Source organism: Leptonychotes weddellii, chromosome 4 (genome assembly GCF_054177405.1).
Source record: "Leptonychotes weddellii isolate Sample4059 chromosome 4, ASM5417740v2, whole genome shotgun sequence".
Lineage (NCBI taxonomy): Eukaryota > Metazoa > Chordata > Mammalia > Carnivora > Phocidae > Leptonychotes > Leptonychotes weddellii.
Genome location: NC_138372.1, coordinates 20471508 through 20486794, shown reverse-complemented (window position 1 = coordinate 20486794; position 15287 = coordinate 20471508). Strand labels below are relative to the sequence as shown.

The 15287-nt window shown below is 49.0% G+C and overlaps 2 protein-coding genes and 1 non-coding gene across 8 annotated transcripts in view; 2 read left to right on the top strand and 1 right to left on the bottom strand.

The window, feature by feature from the left end:
* The window catches only part of PTPRU (protein tyrosine phosphatase receptor type U), a 76269-nt gene extending 72841 nt beyond the window's left edge, over nucleotides 1-3428 (bottom strand). For all 6 annotated transcript variants that reach the window (XM_081817920.1, XM_081817921.1, XM_081817924.1 and 3 more), the window contains exon 1: nucleotides 3235-3428. In XM_081817920.1, coding sequence (XP_081674046.1) covers nucleotides 3235-3307 — 73 coding nt within the window. In that variant the 5' untranslated portion in view covers nucleotides 3308-3428. The remainder of the gene's footprint in view (nucleotides 1-3234) is intronic.
* Nucleotides 3429-10147: 6719 nt separating this feature from the next.
* Nucleotides 10148-15287, top strand: part of MECR (mitochondrial trans-2-enoyl-CoA reductase) — a 29307-nt gene continuing 24167 nt past the window's right edge. Inside the window, exon 1 of the mRNA XM_081816840.1 lies at nucleotides 10148-10363. Within this exon, the coding sequence (XP_081672966.1) occupies nucleotides 10188-10363 (176 nt within the window). The 5' untranslated portion in view covers nucleotides 10148-10187. The remainder of the gene's footprint in view (nucleotides 10364-15287) is intronic.
* Nucleotides 12296-12404, top strand: LOC115937355 (U6 spliceosomal RNA). Its single transcript, XR_004072652.1, has one exon. It is a non-coding gene; the product is annotated as a U6 spliceosomal RNA (small nuclear RNA).

The following is a 15287-nucleotide window of genomic DNA, read 5'->3' as shown; positions in this document are numbered from 1 at the left end:
GACCTAAATACCCAGTCTCTGTCCTCATAGAGCTCATGGTCTGTAAGGGAGAAAGGACCAGTAAACTGTAATTACAATAATTACAATGCTATGAAAAAATCCAATCAACTCCCACTCTCCCTTCCGGAGCTAGAACAGGGCAGTAACCAAGGAAGGCTTCAGGGAGAAGGTGATGCCTAAGCTGATATCTGAAGGAAGAACAGGAGTTCACCAGGAGAAAACGTGGAATTAGAGAGTTCTGGGGAGAAAGCACAGCTTGGAGGACAGAAGGGGGCTGAGGGAGGAAGGGGGGCACAAGGCACCCCTAGCAACTCTAGCTAAGCCAGCCGGGCATGAAAAGGCACCCCACAAGTCTAGCTTAGCAGATGGAAGGATGGCAGCATGCCTCAAGCAAGCAGGTGTCTGCCCTGAATTCTCTCTGACACTTGAGTTGGGCAGGGGACCTCCAAGGAGCTCAGCATCCCCCACCCTGGCCACTCTCACCACCTCCTGCTGAGTCTCCTCCCCTGGCCCCAGGGATAAGGGCCAGCTGCTCAGACAAGCCTTTGTTGCCCAACCTGAAACCACTGGGCAGCCTCTCCCTCATTCCTGTTGTCCACAACCCTAGCAACCAAAAGGACAAAATGAGCTAGAACACAGAGGAATACGTTATTGCCAGATTTGCATGACTGCAAGACATCACACACCCACCCTTGGTGGGGCAGGGGACTCAGGAGGCATTCAGGGAGCCGGACTGATTTTACCCGGGTTGAGGGCAAGGATTGATCGTACCCCTTCTCCAAAGCATTTATTTATGAATGAAGCCCCAAAGGTAATAGCTACAAGGGTGCCAGGAACTTTAGAAGTGAAGTGACTTGCCCAAGGTCACAAGGACAGCAAGTGGCAGAGGTAGAATTTGAACCCAGGTCCCCCTGGCTTCAAATCACACTTTCTGGGGCTCTTTGTAACAGTCCTCACAACCATCTTTTGTTCCCCGGCACTCACAGATAGAGCCTTATTTCACAATCTACCAAGTACTATGCACCATTATTATGATGCCCACAAGGCATATGAGGAAACCGAGACCCCAACAATGGAAGTAACTTGCTCAGGGTCTCACTCCATCCCAAACCTCAGTTCTTGACAGTCTCCCCCCTCCCGGCAAGAGGTGAAGCACAGGAGGGTTCTTGGAATCAAGGGCGGGGGGTGGGGGGGGAATAGTAACCCTCCGGTTTAATCTCAGGGTGGGGGAGGGGGGCAAAGTTGCTGGGGGAAGGGTTGAGGGGTAGAGGAAGCCAGGCCCCAGCTCCCAGCCAACTGCAGGAGCGACTGCGGGGGCAAGAGGAGCTCTGCCCCAGAGGCCCGAAGGGGCGGCGGGGCAGCGAACTCGACTCCGGGGAGGCCAGTTCTCGGAGGCCGGTGGCCAGGAGGAGTCTCTCCGGGGCCGAGGTGGCCCGGCACGTGCCTTGGCTCTGATCTCTGCTTGGGGCGTCTCCCCGTTACTCAGCGCCCTGGGTACCAGGCTGGAGCCACCCAAACGGTGGGGATTGAGAGGATGAGGCCGCGGGAGGGGACCGGGCCACCCCTGCCCCAGGGGACGGGTCGGGCACAACTCCGCTGGAGGGGGCCGCAGTCTGGCAGCCCAGGCCCCAGGGAAGGATGGGGGGGGAGGGGAGTCAGACACACGCACACAGCCGACACACGGTCCAGAGCACACACGGACACACAGACACAAGCTCCGGGTACGCACATTCAGATACGCGAACACACACACATACACAGCACGATCACACAGCAGACAGAAACACGGAGACACACGTACACACTCACACACACCGCGGTCCCAGCCGGCAGGGAGGCCGCACAAAGTTGCGGAGTCGACCGAGGGAGTGTCCCTGGAGACCCCGGTGTCGGCGGCGCCTCCCGCCCGCCACGGGAGGGGGCGCCGTCCCGCGGCCGAGGGCCAGGCCCTGCCCGCGCCCGGACGTCGCAGCCCCGCCCGGCCACAGCGCCCGCCGCGCCCCCCCGCCCCGGACTCCACCTCCACCGCCCGCCCGGTGCAGCCACGGCCGAGCCCCGCAGGAGGGCCCGCCCGCCGGCCCCGGCGCGCCCCGCGGCCCCCGGCGACGGCCTGCCGCGCTCGGCCCTCCCCGCCACCCGCCCGGGCGCCCCGCGGCCCCGGCGCCGCCTCGGAGCAGCCGGCCGCCAGCGCCGCGCAGAACTTGCGAAACAAACAGCCCGACATGTCGGAGTCGGCGGCCGCGGGGCCCCCTTCCTCCCTCCCGAGCCTCAGGCCCGGCCCGGCCCGACCCGGGAGGGAAGGGGGCGCCGCCGCGACAACTTGTTCCGGGCCCGCGCGCCACACACGCACACACGCGGGGCGCACACACACACACACACACACATCCTGATACCGCCCCCTCGGGCGGCCCCGGGCCCCGGGCACACACTCGGCCACCGCCCAGGCGCGCACCACACTCGCAACAGTCCTGGACACGCAGCCAACACGCACGGACACACTCACACACTCACATCCGCTCCAGACACGCTCCTACACACGCATTCCCGGCACACTTGGCATTCACTCGGACCCACGCAACCCCCGGCGCGCACACCACCAACCCCGGACACTCCTACACGTACACATCGCGCACACAGCGCACGGACACACACGTTCCGGACCCGTTCCCACGCCTTCACACACGTACACGAACCTCACAAGCACACACACCACACACGCGTTCCCCGATCCACACGCGGGCAGAATCCACAGAGCACTGCCGGTCACACGCATAACACAAACACACAGCACATTCGCGGACACACAACAGGCAGCACTCCCTGCCACGATATACAAAATGCAAACAAATGCAACACATTCGCAGACATAACTCCGGCCACACAAGCAAACTCAGATGCACACACACCCAACCTACTTGGCCGCACAAACACTACACACTGGCAGGCGCACAAGACAGTGCACACCCAATGCCTCGATGCACACAACATTCACCCCAACACACTCGTAGACACACAACACACACAGCACCTTTTCATGCACACATAACTCACGGACACACAACACTCGCAAACACACAACATCCTGAGCACCCGATCGCACATCCAACACTCAGACACACTCAGGGAGCAGGCTCCGAGCGCTCGGTCACCTAACACTTAACACTTTCTTGAGAGCTACGCCACCGGCCCCGGGGGCTCCGCGGGGCAAGCTTGGTCGGACCGACGCTCGCTTACCTGCCGGAGTCTCGGTCTCAGGAGCGCAGAGCTGGAAGGTGAGCGCCAGGACCAGAGCCTGGGCGCGGACCATGGTGCGCCGCCGCCTGCCCCGGGGCCCGGCGCAGGGGGTGCCGCCGCCAGAGCCCGAGGCAAGCCCAGCCCGAGGCGAGCCAGAGCCGGAGCGAAGCGGCGCTGCGCGGAGCGGGACTGGCGCCGAGTCCAGAGCGGGAGCCCAAGCAAGCGGGGCGCTGACGTCAGGCCCGGTCGCGGGTTCCGCGGTCTCGCGGCGCCCCCTGCTGGCAGCCACGCGCGCTGCAGCTGGTCCGATCTCCGACTGCCCTGGCGCGCCCCTCCCCCACTCCTGCACACACCTCTAGGGGGTCCCGGGCCGGGCCATGAGGCCCACCGGCCTCTACATTCACCAAGCGCCGACCTTCTCAAGCCAGCACGCTCGCTGCTCACACTTAGCTCTGGCACAGCGCTCTCGGGGACAGAAGACCCAAAGACACCCTGCTTCTCTGTCCTCTGATGCTTGAATCCCCTCCTACCTAGACCCCTCCAAATGCACATTCATGCATACCTCCAAGGACAGAGTGCTCATCACCTAACAAAACCAGATGGTTGGGTCTTTGGAAACGCTGGCTTTTAAAGCTGCTCAAAATATTCCTTTATTATCCTTTTAATATCCATGGGATCTGTAGTGATGTCCCCTCTTTCATTTCTGCTATTAGTAATTTATGTCCTCTCTCCTTTTCTTAGCCTGATGAGAGGCTTACTGATCTTTTCAAAGAATCAGCTTTTGGTGGAGATGATTTTTCTCTTCTGATTTCCTGTTTTCAATTCCACTGATTTCTGCTCTAATTTTTTCTTTCTTCTGTTTCCTTTGGATTTAATTTGCTCTCCTTTTTCTAGTTTCCTAAGGTGGAAGCTTAGCTGATTGATTTTAGATCTTTCTTCCTTTCTAATATATTCATTCAGTGCTATAAATTCCCTCTAAGCACTGCTTTTGCTGCATCCCATAAATTTCTATAAGTTGTGTTTTCATTTTCATTAAGTTTAAAATGTTTTTTTATTTCTCGACATTTCTTCTTTGATCTATGTGTTATTTTTTAAGACTTATTTATTTATTTACTTATTTGAGAGAGAGAGGGTGCACGTGCAGGGGCGAAGGACAGAGGGAGAGGAAGGGAGAGAATCCCAAGCAGACTCCACACTGAGCGCAGAGCCTAATGAAGGGCTTGATCTCACAACCCTAAAATCATGACCTGAACCAAAACCAAGAGTCAGACACTCAACCAACTGAGCCATCCAGGTGCCCCTGATCCATGTGTTATTTAATCTCCAAGGCATCTGGGGTTTTCCAGCTACCTTTCTGTTATTGATTTCTAGTTCAATTCCACCGTGGTCTGAGGGCAAGCATTGTATGAGTTCTGGTCTTTTAAAGCTAAGATGTGTTTTATGGCCCAGAATGTTGTCTATCTTGGTGACTATCCCACATGAGCTTGAGAGGAATGCGTATGCTGCTGTTGTTGGATGGCATAGTCTATGCATGTCTATGATTGATGGTGTTGTTGAGTTCAACTATGTCCCTACTGATTTTCTGCCCGCTGATTCTGTCCATTTCTGACAGAGGATTTCTTGTTGAAATCTCTAACTATGGATAGTGAATTCATCTATTTCTCCTTACAATGCTGGCTTTTAGAAAATTATTCCTTTTCATGCCACGAAGTCTGCCTCCATCACTAATTCTCCTTGGTCCTTGTCTACCTCTGGCTACACAGGTTAAGTATATTTGGGCCTCTACCCAGTACAGGCCTTTATACAATGATGTCAAACTTGCTGTCCATTATTATGCCCAGACACCTTCTATGTGCTTTACCCACATGGACTCATCCTCACCACTATTATTTATTACTCCCATTACACAGTTGAGGAAATTGAGGTACAGAGAGGTGACTTTTCCAAGGTTGTGCATTAGTATGTAGTGGCACCAGGATTTGAATCAAGGCCATCTGGCTTAACTTGAATGGAGGCTGAGATCTGCCTCCCATCTAGAGCAAATTAACAAATCCCAGATAATGATTCGTTTATTCATTTATACAATTCCGATAAGCCAAGGTGGAAATATAAAACAAAAATTCCTACCCTCATAGAGCTTACATTCCAGTGGGAAAACAAGAACAATAAACTGCCATATGAGCAACTTCTCTGGTACATGAGATAGTGATAAACCACTGCTTCTGGTATTTGGGACAGAGATATACCAGAGAAATGGAGGGAGAAAGAGTGAGGGGGAAGAGATTATTGCAGTTTTATTTATTTTTGTTTTGTTTTGTTTTTTTAAAGATTTTGTTTATTTTTGCAAGAGAGAGAGAATGAGCATGAGCAGAGGGAGAAGCAGACTCCCCGCTGAGCAGGGAGCCCAATGTGGGACTCAATCCCAGGACCCTGGGATCATGACCTGAGCCAGAGGCAGACACTTAACCAACTGAGCCACCTAAGCGCCCGATTATTGCAGTTTTAAACAGAGCACCTACCATGTGACATATTCATTATTTTTCTCACCCACCCACCCAGAACATTGACTCCCTAAGGGCAAGGATTTTGTCTTATATCCCAGAACTTGGTGTCTAATGTGTAGTTGATGCTCAAAAAATACCTAATGGATAAATGAATGAATATAGACAGAGATGGTCTTTGCCCTCGCGAGGTTTACACTCTCAGGGAAAAGACCAACAGCAAACATGCAAAATATGTCATCACAATCCAAGACATGCAGTCTAAAGAAAATGGAAGGAATGTTGTGATAAATAATTAGGGGGGATCCTGAGTTAAGGAGATCCGAGAGGGATTTCCTGAGTAAAGGATGTGGTAGTATTTGAGCTGGGACCTGAAGTAAAAGAAGGAACCAGCAAATCCGTGGGGAGGGACACTCTGGCCAGAGGGGACAGCCTGTGCAAAAGCAGGAGTTGGTGCATTTGAGGAACAGCCAGGCCAGGGTGGCTGGAATGGAGTGGGGAGGAAGGGAAGCCAGATTCAGCTGGAGAGGCAGGCAGGATCTGTGGGGCTTGCAGGGCACTATGGGGCTTTGGGTTAAACCCTAAGAGCAGTAAGAAACTATTGGAGCCTTATACAGAAGAGTAAAATCACTTTTTTTTTTTTAAGTCTTCAGATGAGCCAAGTGGAGAACAGACTGTGGAATCAGAGGGACCCAGGGGCAGATGGGTCTAACTCGTAGGCAGGGACACTGGCCAGAGCCTAGGACTTCAAAGTCTGTGTAGGCCCTCCCTGTGCACTGCCCCCACTGCAGGCTGGCTCCTCACCAAGGGTGGCACAAGTGAGGTTGGCCTGGGCCTGGAGGAGGCAGGGTGGAAGGCTTCTGAGCTCTTGGTCCTCTTTCTTGTGAGCCCTGATGGGCAACATGCTGAGCTGGGGAAGTGGCCAAGGAGACAGGCAAGAACCAGAGGCAGAGAATTAGAGCAAGAAGTCAGAAGCCAGAAAAAGGTGATGGGGAAGAAACAGATGCTGGAGAGGGAAAAGACAAGAAGGACCAGCTAGAACAAGAAAGTCAAGGAGAGAAATCCAGTGAATAGAAGAAACAACCAAGGGTGATCCTGTTTGCAGAGGACTCTTGTGAGAGCTTCGTGGCAGGAGTTTACCACTGATTCTATTTTCCTGTATGTGGACACTGAGGCTCAGAAAGTATGCGGCACTTGTCCACTTATCCACAAAACTAGTAAATGGTGGGCCCAGGATTTAAACTTAGACCTGGCCAACTCCACAACCCTCTTGCTCTTCGTGCAGGGTAAGACTACAGGGCAGAGACTGTCATGGAGGGAGAAGGAGAACACGAGCAACAGGTGGACAGATGGACAGAGAACATTCTGCTTCACTTGAAAAAGATCACAGACTTCTAGAAGCCTTGAGTGGCCTGGTCTGACCTGCCCAAATCTAGGGGTAAAGGAGACAGCACCACAGACAGGGCCAGGCCGTGAGGAAATTCAATTACTTTCAACTCATGGAATATTTATGACACCTACCCTGGGCCAGGCCCCATATTGGGTGCTGGTGTCATGGAGAGGTGCCAAACATGACCCACTTTTGCCCAGAAGGGGAAGTGGACACATAAATAAATAAGGGACTGTGTCCTAAAGGCCATAACACCAATTCAGAGAAAACACAAAGGCAGCAAAGGTTGACTCAGCCTAGGGAGTTGGAAGACAACATCAAAGAAATGACATCTGAACCTGGAGTTTCCCAGGTAGGTAAGTCCGGAAGAGCACTTCAGGCAGAAGCAACCTGAATGAAGGCACAAGACATGGATTTGCTCGGAGGGGTGGGTATCAGGTGCTGTTGGATCATGGGCTACACACAGTCTTACAGCAGGAGATTAAAACAGTGTAGGATGCAGAGTGCAGAGGGTAATGAAAACTGGACTTGAACCCCTCAACCAGTAGTTCTCCAACAATGCCCCTGAGAAAACCTGGGTGCTCCTCAAGCTAAGCTGAGGGGTTCTGCCACTGAATTAAAACTATAGCCATCTTTTTCTAACTTGCAAGAAGGTAACTTAATTACATTGAATAGAATTTTCTTTGTTTTACAGTGCTTTTCCTCCATGCACTTTTAGCACGGGGCAGTTGTGCGAGAGAATAATAGAGTTAGTATAGAATCACAGTTTCATTTTGTTTTGTTTTTTTACAGTTTTAAGTTTAACATGTCAATAGTTCATGGTGTTCTACAAAGAACTGTGACTTCTGGATCTAAGTAATGGGGAGTCACAGAAGGACTTTAAGCAAGGAAAAGACAAAATCTGATCTTTCTGTTTTAAAAAAAAATCATTCTGGAGGTGTCTGGCTGGTTTAGTCGGTAGAGCATGCGACTCTTGATCTCAAGGTTATAAGTTCCAGCCCCACATTAGGTGTAGAGCTTACTTAAAAATAAAATATTTTTTAAAAAATCATTCTGGAGGCCTGAGAAAGAAGGAAATCAGAGGGAAAGAGATGGGAGAGGATTTCAGCTAGGAAGAAGGCTGCTGACACAGTTGATGTCCTGGACTGAAAGTGGGGGCTATTGGGATGAACAGGGGAATTAAGTCCAGCCTCCAGGAGGAAGACCTACTAGATGATTCTCCAGGCTTTCCAGCCAGGCTGTCCAGGGAATTCAGAGGAGCCAATCTGGTAGAGAAGGTAATGTCAACAGCCTAATGTCACCTAGAGAGTCTTCAGCAGAAGTAGATCTGTGAAAACAGAAGGCAAGCAAAACTGGGTATTTGTGTGTGTGTGTGTGTGTGTGTGCACATGCACATGGGCACTCACATACAAGTGTGTGTGAATCTTTCCCCCATCATGGGACATCTACTTTTTCTAATAATAAGAACAAGTATAAACATTTTTCAGCACATAGTATGAGCCAGACCCTAGTCTGGATGTTTTACATATGATATTTCCCATTTAATCATCACAATAACCTAATAACATTTATCAAATGCTTTAATGTGCCAAGCATTGTGCTAAATGCTTTAAGTGAATAATAGCTCACTTGATTTTCACAACAGCCTTGAAACAAATACCATTATTTCCTTCATTTTAAGGATAAGGAAATGGAGGCCCAGAGAGGCCAAGTGACCTGTCCAAAATCAAATGGCTGGAAAAATGGCAGAGCCAAGACTCAAAGCCAGTTTTGCCAAAATCCAGCCACCTGCAGCTTTCATCAGAGCACTTTGCTTTCTTCTCCTCAGAGAAAAGGCTTTGAGCTGCCAGTCTTTGGGTCAATAAAATCTAGAGAAAGGAACTCTTAATCTTCAAAGCCCTGACTCAGTGTTTGTCTAAGCCTGTTTCCTGGGCCACCTGCATCAGAATATTCTTGAAAGCTTGTAGGAATTGTAGAGTCCTGGACCTGTCCCCCAAATTCTAATTCAGTTGGCTTGAGATGGGACCTCAGGTGTTTATGCACACTGAAGATTTTGAGTGGGACAGGCTCCAACAGCACCTCTTGCAAGAACCCCCATCTCCACCCGGGCTCCTTCCAGAGCAACTTTCTCCTTCGGACTCCAACAGTGCCCTCTGTCCTATTCTACCAACTAGGGTTTTAGCTATGTTCATGTCTCACCTCCACTAAAAATATGATCTAGTGTCTTTACTGGGCTACATCTTCTTACAAAGCACTTCCATTGTCCTATTAAATCCCTTCTACAAAAAAAATAAAAATAAAAATAAATAAATCCCTTCTACACTGTAAGCATTTTGAGAGGGGGCCCTCCTCCTTGTGATCCCTCCTTTATATCTGAACACACTTAGCATTTTACAGTGTGCTCTTCTGTCCACAACATTATTCTATTGTTTCATCCAATCCTCACCACAATCTTGAAGGAGGTATATTGTCCCCCAACTGTACCCATGAGAAAAGAGCCTGGGAGCTTCAGACACCAGCCCAAGGTGGCCAAGCTAGGAAGCAGCAGGACTAGGAGTTGAACCTAAATCCAAGCCCAGTACTCTTGCCTCCACATCAACTTAAATCTACTCTATGCAGTGGTAGGGAAGTAAACTTTACCTCCCTATGCTGTTACAGGATAGCAGGGAATAAATGAGGTGATGTCTTAAAAGGTCTGGCACAGTGAGCACTCAATAAACGGCGGGGAGAAGAAAAAACTAAGGTCAGGGAAGGGTAAATGACTTCCCCCAAATCAAACACCAAATCGCAGACTGTAGACACAAATCTAGGCCGGTCTCAGACGCTCCTACTCTGAGGCTCCGCGATTCCCTCGCGTACTTCCAACCCCCTCATCTCACGCCCCGCCCCGCGCAGTCTCCCGAAGCGCCACCGCGCGGGCTGCGGAGGAAGGGGACGACCTTTTAAAAAAGAGCAAGGGGCGTGCTCACGCGACGGGGCGGGGCGGGAGGCGCGGCGCAGACGCGCAGACGCAGGCCGATGACGTAGGCGCGCTGTCGGGCTCTGAGCTGTCTGGGGGAAGCATGTGGGGCTGCGGCGCGCTGCTGGGGGCGCGAGCCGGGTCGCGGCTGCGGTGCGAGCTGTTCCTCGCTTGGGACCGCGGCTGGTCTGCCGCCGCCCCCTACTCCGCATCTGCCGAGCCCTCCCGGGTCCGGGCGCTGGTCTATGGGCACCACGGGGACCCAGCCAAGGTCGTCGAGTAAGAGACGGCGCCGAAATGGGGCCAGGGGTTCCTGGAGGGGGTTAAGACGCGCTTTTGGAGAAGGGGGTCTGACAAAGGAGGGAGCGGGTAGAGGAAGAAGGCAGGGAATGATCGGACCCAAACTGAGCCCAGGGCGCATTGAGTAGCTCAGAAAGTCGGTCCTTCCAGGTAGTTGAAGGCCGGAGAGGCACAATTAATGACGGTAATAGTGGCTAACTTTTTTTTTTTTTTTTTTTTGAGGTACAGTTGACATGCAGTATTATATTAGATTTAGGTGTACAACATGATGACTCGATATTTGTATATATTGCGAAATGATTGCCACAGTAAGTCCAGTTAGTATCTGTCACCATACATAGATACAGAATTTTTTTTCTCTTGATGAGAACTTTCGAGATCTACTCTCTTAGCAACTCTCAAACATACAGTACAGTATTACTAACTGTAATTGCCAAGCTGTACGTTAGGTCCCCATGATTTGCTTATTTTATGACAGGAAGTTTGTACCTTTTGACTCCCTTCACCCATTTGGTGCCTATGTGACAGACAAACACACACACACCCCTGAGCACCAGTCTGTTCTCTGTGTCTATGAGGTTGGGTTTTTTTGTTGTTGTTGTTGTTTAGATTACACATGGAAGTGAGATCATTCAGTATTGGTCTTTCTCTGACTTACTTAATGTATCATAATGCTCTCAGCGTCCATCCGTTGTCTCAAGTGGCAAGATTTCATTCTTTATTATGGCTGAATAATATTCCATTATTTTATATATCTAATATATAACATTATTATGGATATTATTCCACTGCTTTATATATATATATATATGCCATTATACATGTGTATACCACATTTTCTTTATCCATTTATCCCTCAATGACTTTTACTGACCGGGTATTATGTGTCAGGCACATAACGGATGTGTCCAAATGGATGCTCTCATTTAATCGTCACTTTTGGGGAAGGTACTTGATTTAGCCCCATTTTGTCAGTGAGAAAACTGAGGTGTAAGAGGGGTAAAATCACTTGTCCAAGGTCACATAGCCAGTTAGTGGCAGAGTCGAAATTTAAACCGAGGTCTTACTGATTTGCCTGAGTTCCTAGGCTCTATTACTATTTTTTTTTTTTTTTTAGAGTATTTTCTGAATGCTTTTATGTCCACTTGAATCTTCACTTCCCAGAAAGTAGGTGGGAGACCACTGTTTTCAGTTTGCAGAAGACAAGACAGGACTTGTCCAAAGTGATATAGCTAATAAGGATTAGAACAGGGATAGGAACCCATAGCTTCTACTCCTATCTCATGTGATTTCTTCTCTATCACACTATGTATGTGCCTTTAGCCAGTTAAAAAGAGTTTCTGTTTTGGAGCCTTACAGACCTAAGGTCTAATACGGACTCTACTTCTTAGTAGCTGTTTGATCTTAGACAAGTCACTCAGTCCCTCTGAGCCCTCATTACTTTTATGAATATGTTCTCCTAAAATTCTGTTGGATCTTAATCCATGATTTTTGCATGTGGTTGATAAAAACAGTATGTGAATTATCAGCCATTATAAATCTGCACATAAGTGACTGTAACCATTCAGAAGGGCTAGTGGGGTCACTGTAATGGAGCTAAGGCAGAAGCACTGGTCTGGGAATCAGACCTGGAGTCCAGTCCTTACTCCATCCTAGCTCTGTGTGTTTGGCAGGTTACTGAAGTTCTCTGAGCCTCAGTTACATCATTATAAATGTGGACACAGTACAGGTATAGTTATAGTTAATAGTGCTAAATAGCTGCAATCAATCTAATGCTCTCCACCAAAAAGCGCCTGCATACTCTCCTACAATCCCTTGTTTACAACTCTCTGATTCCCAGCAATTGGTTTGGTTGTTTTCCAAAGGATAGGCAAACGTGGAATTATTTTTATGGCCGAAATACAGGCCAGAGTGCTCTCTTCAGCAACACATATGCTAAAAGTAGAACGATACAAAGATTAGCATGGTCCCTGCTCACGCAAGGGATGACACGCAAATTCATGAGGCATTCCATATTTTTCCTTTAAAAAAAAATTCAAGCCAGATGTTTTGACAGCTGGAGGAGATAAGCCTCAGTTAAATTCAGGGTCATGCACTCACCCTAGCCACATCCACCATGAGAAAATATTGAGAAGACACATCAGTCAGTAACTCTCAACTTGTATGTTAATCATAGGTAATGATCACTGTGTCAGGAAGACCTGTCCCTGAGGACTGTGCTGTAATGAGTTGGTAAAGCTCTGATGAACACCATTTTCCAGGAATGCACCCCAAACAGGAACGATGTGGTGCCTCTCACAGGCTTCTACTTGGTTGGTAAAGGAACTGACACAAAACAAGTGCTCCAAAAATGTTAATTATGAATCTAATTTCTATAAGAAGTGTTTTGTTTTGTTTTGTTTTTATTGAGTTCTGTGGTGATGAGGATGGGACCCTTTGGAAAGGCCTGGGAAGGTTAGGCAGCTGAGTGCAGTTGCCTCCTGATTCGTTCCCTCCTCTTGGAGAGCCAGGGAATCTGGAACAGACTGGTCTGGTAGCAGATGCCACTTAGAGAAAAAAGAAAGCTCTCATCTCCTTGTGTGGAGCCCTAGTAATTTCCCAGAAGTTCAAAACATGATACTTTCATGCAGTATTTCTCAACCTTGGCTTCACACCACGGTCACCTATGGCACTTTTATTCCATATTCCCAGACGCCTCCCCTGAGGTATTTAGTAGGTCTAGGATGGCCCCGAACATCTGTGTTTTTTTAAACTCCCCAAGTGATTCTGATGCCCTGACCAGGGTTGAGAACCACTGCCCTTGTGGATACAGACTGTTAGGCAGGAAGTAATTCTCCCTCTGCCCCAGAAGAGTGGCTTACCCTTCTGACCCAGATTCAGGCAACTTGACTTATTCGTGTATGGACTGAAGCCAGAGGCTGGGATTCTCTTCTTTGTAGTCATGTCTTTGGAGGTTTAGGGTAACCACACTGTCACAGAAAGAATCAGGTGTCCTTTAAATATGCCGGTGACTGGGTGTGTGGGTCAGGTTACACCAGGCAGGGCCATGGAACCACTCAGAGCCTGAGCAGAGTGTTCCCCAAACCGGCAGAGTTTGTGGTGCTTGCACTGTGAAAAGCAGGGAGGAAACGAGGAAAAGTCTGCTCGGGTCTGAGGGGTTGCAGAACTCCTCAGAATGAGACTTCCAGGGATCTCTGAATGTTCTTCTCTTCATTCCTGTTGGCCCCCAAACATTCCAGCTGGTCTGTTAAGCCTTGTTCCCCCAGCCCCTAGAGCTTTTTTCTCTTCCCCCCAAAATGAATTTGCCAAATAAGCACTTGGGCCTTTTTCATTTAAAGGTTTGAACGACTGCTCTAAATGAAGTAAGACTGCAGGAGAAAATGACAAACTTGGGAGAATTACAAGCCCTAGAAATTTCAGGGGTCCCCATGCCCATAGCCCTTGTGCAGAGTTCTGGATTCTCTATCAGATAGTTCCTGGAAACTCCAATGTCCTCTTTCCTTTTGTTCCTGAAAGTCCCCTTTCAGAACTTTGCCATTCTCTGGGTCTTATGGTAAAGACAGCTTTCATTTACTGTGCCCCTACTATGTGGCAGGCATGGGGCTAAGTTCTCCACATATATTACGGAATTTAAAAATCACAAAAAATCCAGTTTGGTCATTATTATCCCCATTTTACAGATACAGGAACTGAGGCTTAAGAAGCTTGAAAGTCACTTGCCCAAGATCATACAACTAGGAAGTCCCTTCTTTAATAAAAGTCCTTGATATAGACCTGAAGAAACAATGACAATCATCTCAAATGTTTTTTTGAGAATGAGATGGCATATAAAATGGGGAAGAAGATAGGTCAGAAGAGAAGGGGAAATTATAAGCCATTCAGGTGACCCCAAATCTTTATCCTTCATAGGAAGGGCAGCCCCACCCTGGGGAAGATGGTAGGAATGTTATTCTCTTTCTGATCCCCTTTTCAAGATCCTGAAGCTTTGATAAAATAGCATCCTGGTCATCACGGCTTTCTCACCTGCATGCTGCTAGCACAAAATGAAATGAAGCTGTGAAACCCTTGGACAAACCCATTCTGTCTTAGCCAGATGGGATTTGGGGGAACAGGTAGGGAGGACCCAGGCTGTATGGGGTGTGAGTCCTCACTGTAGGACACTGTTTACTCTCAGGGGACTTCTTTTTCCGGTTGATGTCAGTGTTTACAACCAAAACTCTATGCAGGTGACTTGGTTTTTAAACCAGAATTGTGATGCTTGGGGAAAAAAACCAGGATTTTGGTTTGGCACTCAGTTGAGAATTTGGATTTTGTTCATTTGTCTCCTAGAGCCCTTTATTATGGTCATTAGTTGAAGGAGGAGGGAACAGAACTCATTGATTTAGTAAGTTAGCCAGGAGTTATTCTTGGAGGGCCTACTATGTGCAAGGCAAGGCTGGGGATGCAAAGGTGAATAATCTGAGGTCTTTGCCCTTAAGGTACTCACACCTGAGTCCAGGAGATGGGTGACTATAGCCCAGTGAGACAAGTGCCATGTCAGGATATGTTTAGACTGCTGTGGACACCCAGAAGAGGGGTATCTAAACCCCTCAGAATAGTCAGAATGCCTTCTCTGAAGGCACAAGGTCTAGATTGAGTCCCGTAGAAGATCAGGTGTGCAGTATATGAGGAAAAGTGTAGAAGTGTTCCAAGCAGAGGCCCCTGCACGTGTAAAAGCCCAGAGGGAAGAGAAAACCTGGTGTGTCTGATTAGCGAATATTTATTGAGGGCTTACCATGCACTCAGTACGTGATCCTTGAAGGAGGTGTCAGCTGCATCAGGCTCTGAGGGGACTAGCTTGAGATCACAGAACTCAGACTCAAGCTGGACTCCACATCCTGTAACACCTGTGTATTACCTTCCC